At 42.5% G+C, this 5,274-nt stretch overlaps 1 protein-coding gene across 1 annotated transcript in view; it reads left to right on the forward strand.

Annotated features, from left to right (window-relative positions):
• The window catches only part of LOC109480662 (ubiquitin carboxyl-terminal hydrolase 14-like), a 13,801-nt gene that overhangs the window by 3,182 nt on the left and 5,345 nt on the right, over positions 1 to 5,274 (forward strand). Inside the window, exons 8-15 of the mRNA XM_019782891.1 lie at positions 30 to 103; positions 413 to 495; positions 718 to 749; positions 953 to 1,018; positions 1,148 to 1,240; positions 1,611 to 1,736; positions 4,084 to 4,159; positions 4,356 to 4,460. Coding sequence (XP_019638450.1) covers positions 30 to 103; positions 413 to 495; positions 718 to 749; positions 953 to 1,018; positions 1,148 to 1,240; positions 1,611 to 1,736; positions 4,084 to 4,159; positions 4,356 to 4,460 — 655 coding nt within the window. The remainder of the gene's footprint in view (positions 1 to 29; positions 104 to 412; positions 496 to 717; positions 750 to 952; positions 1,019 to 1,147; positions 1,241 to 1,610; positions 1,737 to 4,083; positions 4,160 to 4,355; positions 4,461 to 5,274) is intronic.

Below are 5,274 nucleotides of genomic sequence, written 5' to 3' on the forward strand. Positions count from 1 at the left end.
AATAGTAATTTTCCCCCTATGTTCTCCAGCTGATTCCAGTGCCAGAGCAGGGGAAGATGAAGAGGTTTATGGACCAGTTCTTCTCAGGAGAACTTGTCTCTACGTATCCTTAACAACTCACCAGTCAGCCTGTCTCTGAAAGTTTCTAAATTGTTTGATCTACATCTACAAAATCTCTGGCATAGAAGCAAAAGGTCTTGTGCCTCAGACAATGGGCCTCTATCAATCCATGATGCTCTCACATTATCTGGGCAGATTTTGATGTACATACTTGTTACTTGTACAATGTATTACGAAAAATTGATGATGACAATTTGAGGTGTAGTTTTACTAAAAATCTATGTACTTCAGACATAAAAGAGCAGGTTCTTGATGATAAAACTTGGTAATTCCTTAACTCCAACATCACCAGAATGAAGTGTGTGGAATCTGAGGAAGAAGAGGAAAAGACGTCTTCTGAAACTTTCTTTCAACTAAGCTGTTTCATCTCACAAGGTACCCATTTCATTCCATCACTGAATAAACATTTAGAGACTTGTGCAAGGGTTGTCACACTCTCCCTATCAGGTGCATTGTAATGTGCATGTTTCATTCTGATATACAAGTTGTTAAACTGTATTGTTTAACTACCCTCACAGCTGTAATTAAGAGTTTTTTTTCAAACAGTGCTACCAATGTGTGTTGATTTGATTTTATCCTCTCTATCTCTTTTTGCAGATGTGAAATACATGCAACTAGGACTTCAATCTGTAAGTTACACATACTTATTGATTTATTATTCGCATTTATCAATGTTTTGGATTTCTCAAAGTTAATCTGGTATGAGAGGGCACCTTGGACCATCACTTTAGAGTGTATTTTTATCATACATTCTTTTGTACTGTATGTGCCATTATATTTAATTTACTGAAAAACATTTCATTGAAGAATACACATCTTCTCTACTTCACAGCGACTTGAAGAAATCATCACAAAGCACTCCCCATCCCTCAGCAGGGATGCTCAATACAAGAAAACGGTAAGTTTTTCACTCAGCTGTCTTGTTCAAGATGAACTTATAGTTAAGATAATGAGCACCATCCAAATCCTACTTTGTACTGCATTTTCTTTGAGAGAGTTCAAGGCTTATTGTTGAATGAATTTTCAGTCCAAAGTGCGCCGGCTGCCCGCCTACCTTACAATTCAGATGGTGAGGTTCTTCTACAAGGAGAAGGAAAATGTGAATGCTAAGATCCTAAAGGTGAGGCTGTTTCCTCATTGTTTCAAGTATGACGCTCCCTAAAATTCTGGTTTGTTTTTGTATTTCCACGACTTTCCTCATTTCACTCGGGTGAAAATGGGTACCAGCTTTGACTAAGGACGTCCCTGAGATAGTACATTACATGGAGTAGAGCCACGCCTTAAGTACTTTAAAGAACCAATGACACTGAGTAGGGGTCCTCCCTTGTAAATGGATCAAAACCTTTTATTGCCTGGGTGCCATCCTCCGTAGTTGTCGCCCGCTCCCTAATGTTGCAGGGCACCACCATGGTGGCTAAACCTTTTAGCCCTATGGCTGGGGAAATGACTTGTACAGTGAAATAAGAATATTTCTACCGGTATGTTCCCAGGACGTGAAGTTCCCCATGAGTCTGGACCTGTTCGACATGTGCACATCTGAGCTGCAGACCAAGTTAGAGCCCATCAGGTCAAAGTTCAAAGAGGAGGAAGACAGGAAGGTAGAGGAGGCTCAGAAGGTAGGAGCATGTCTGACACAGCTTGTCTACTGATTGATCGTTTGCTCAGGTGCAATACTCAGTGTAGTCGAGTGCCATCTATACAGCTTAGGGACTGTACGATATTTACCGGGGGGGGAGGGCTGGTGCACTGGAGGGGAGGGCCATTGAAAAATTTTTGGCCTGGGGGGAGGGCCATGGAAAAAAAATTTGAGCCGGGGGGAGGGCCATCGAAAAAAAAATCGGCCTGGGGGGGAGGGCCACCGAAAACTTTTGTAAAATATGGCGTCGCGTAGTACAGAATTACAAGAAATACGCCGTAAATTTCCGGAATACAGTACGCACGTTTTACATTTTTCAAAATCCCAGAAGTATCTCGGGCCGTCGCCAAAGTCGCGGTGCGTACTTAATTTGAGTTTTCCGCCGACAAATCCGTGGACGACCCAGGAATATAGCGGAACACCGACACGGGGAGCTTGGAACATCGATCGTCTGTAGCATGTTTAGATACTTATATTGACGAGTGGAAATAAAGTTAAACTTCTATAAATGAACATATTTCCTGTGACTATCGTCGATATTGACACCAAGTTGCGGTAAAAGAAGAAGTCAAGTCACCCACGGTAAGAAAATGTATGTCTCTGGCAATGACGCCCGGCGCTTTGTCATGCCGACAGGATCGTTCCCCAGCTAGCCGGCGCCGATCTCAGTGGAACCCCGGCAAAAATATAGCCTCCCGTAAGTAGGGTTTTTGAGTGGTAATATTTGAAATGGTCCGCAAGCCGTGAACGTTCTTGATCGTCGTAACGTAACATGTGATAACAGTTGTGCCTTGACTGATGGTCATCATTTCCAATACACTTCCGGCTTGAGTTCAGCTCAGGAATCTTCAACAAAGATTATGCCCATGTCGTTTCAAAGGTTCAGAAATTGTTAACCATGTTTCACTTCGTATCACAAATATTTTTAAATCTTAATAAATGCCACAGGAAATTACTTTGTAGCGGGCTACACCAGCCAGTACGACGTAAAAATTCCAGCTAGATGTACTCCTACCCGACTGTTCGGCAAGCTACAATGATAGGGGCGGAGTTAACTTAAAATGTAGTCTTTGATGAAATCTTACCGCCCGGCCGGTGGGTGGGGTGTTTGTCGCGCCGACAGGCAAAGTACAACTACAGCTGAAGAACACAGAGAGGGCCGTGGCATGCGCAGCGCTGAGGACAGCTTACCAGAACATGGACCCCGAGAAGGAAGTCTTTGTTTCCTCTGAACAGACTGTACTTATAAGTTTTACGGAGTACAAATTAATACATGTGTTTATTCCTTTGATTTTGTGACAAAAACATCTATTACATAACGAGAGATTACCTGAAACGCAGTCAAACTTGTCACTTTCTCCTGTTCGGAATCGCAAGTCCCATTGATCCCAGTAGTCTTTTGTTGTTGTGTTAATTGGTTTCGGTGTCAAATTTTAAATTCGGTAGCACCTCTACACCCAAATACTCCGCCCAGTTCTCCGCCTGTATGATTGTTGCTCTCCATGGGTCGATCGCGCGGGCGCTATTATTGTGCATCAACATTCAACTACCCCCCGTTACCGATAAAATCAACATTGAAATATTGTCTTTTTTTCACGAATCTTTATTGACCATTGCTTGCTTGATCACCAACACTCCAAAGCTGGATCCAAATCTGTGCGTTTCGCCGCACTTGCCTTACCTTTCGATGCGGTGGTGACGTCTTGCAAGTCGGCTGCGGCCGGCGGTGAAAAACAAGCCGAACTTGAAACGTTTCCCGCTACGTTACCATACCATCACGTAGTATACGGCATAAATCTAGTTTTTAACAATTTTAAATTTGTTTGGAACGACGAACTGTCTTTAAGACATACATACTACATGTTCACTGTGGTACCGGCCGTGCGTAGAAGGGGTGCGTACTTAATTCGAGTTTTTCCATTTTACGTTTCAGACGGGAATATTTGTCTCCCACCAGCCCCAAATCGGGGGTGCGTACTTTAATCGGGATGCGTACTTCATTCGGGAATTTACGGAGGGAGAAAGAGACATGGACTGGAAAAATGGGGGGGAGGGCCACCGAAATTTTTTTTCGGGTGGGGGGAGGGCCATTGAAAAAATTTTGAGCCGGGGGGAGGGCCATGGAATTTTTTTTTGAGCCGGGGGGAGGGCCATGGAAAAAATTTTTTACCGGACCATTTTGCACCAGCCCTCCCCCCCCGGTAAATATCGTACAGTCCCTTATCTCACAACATGAAAGGATGCCTACATGTATAGTCTTGTATGTTTGGTAGTTTGGAATAGCTTTGTTCTGTCACCAAAGACTAACAAATTGTTTTCCTTTTTAGGCTAAGGAAGCGGGGAAGAGAGTTGAGACACAAGACAAGAAAGATATTCAGTACGAGGCTTACGACTTCCCTGATGGTAAGTACTTGTGTCTGGAAATCTTACCTGGTACATCAGGATGAATGGGACAGAAAAGTACAATTTTGCTTCACGGCTTAAAGTGTGCATGTGCACTGTGATGCATTGGTGAGTAGTATGCCAAAGAACATCTCTGAGACACAAACAAAACATGTCACAACATGTATTTCTCTGACATCTGGGACTTTCTCCACAGACATAGGCTCCAACAACAGTGGTTACTACGAGCTCCAGGCAGTTCTGACTCACCAAGGCCGGTCCAGCTCCTCTGGACACTACGTGGCCTGGGTCAGGAGAGACGGTCAGTGATGAACAATTTTAGTACTATTGAGAAGATGATGATGACATAATTTAGAAGGGCATGTAGTATAGATTTCTGAAAATTATATTGTACAACATACTTCTAAAATTTTGAGGAGAAAAAAACTACCTATGAATTTTCAGGGAAGTAGGAAAGAGATGGTTTTCAGAAGCAAGAATGTCAAAGATTAGTCAAGATAGGTTTAATACAATAAAATTTTGGATTTCAGTAAGCAACACCCAGCCTTACAAGTAATTGTAACAATGTGCTTTTTTAATTAATTAATAGTAATAGTAGTGATTGGTGTATTTGACTAATCTCCATTCTGAATGGTGCCGTATTGCAGCTGACTGGATCAAATGTGATGATGACAAGGTGTATGCTGTAACTGAAGAGGACGTACTGAAGCTGTCAGGTGGCGGAGACTGGCACTGTGCATACGTACTTCTGTACGGGCCACGCCGACTAGAGGTGCCTCCTCCTGAGAAGATGGAGACATAGATTTCTGTGGCTTCTCTGTCGTGTCTTCAATGTGCAAAAAAATTATCAAGTCAAACCAAAATGAAGAATAAGCTGCATTGTGCCCATGTTGTCCTTGTACTGTAAAAACAAATCTACTCTTACACCATAAGAGTTTGGACTTTCCATGTCGCCTGAAGTTGTAAGAAATATTGATAATAAAGTTTCAGTCTTGCTTTAAAACACTAGTAGCTAGACCTTCAATGTCGATAACATTAGATACAGGACTTAATCAAATTACATGTGGCAAAAGAATTTTTGTCACTCAAATGCAGGATATCTGGATATGTACAAT

Source organism: Branchiostoma belcheri, unplaced genomic scaffold, assembly GCF_001625305.1.
Source record: "Branchiostoma belcheri isolate BF01 breed outbred unplaced genomic scaffold, Haploidv18h27 scaffold52, whole genome shotgun sequence".
NCBI classification, from domain to species: Eukaryota; Metazoa; Chordata; class Leptocardii; order Amphioxiformes; family Branchiostomatidae; genus Branchiostoma; species Branchiostoma belcheri.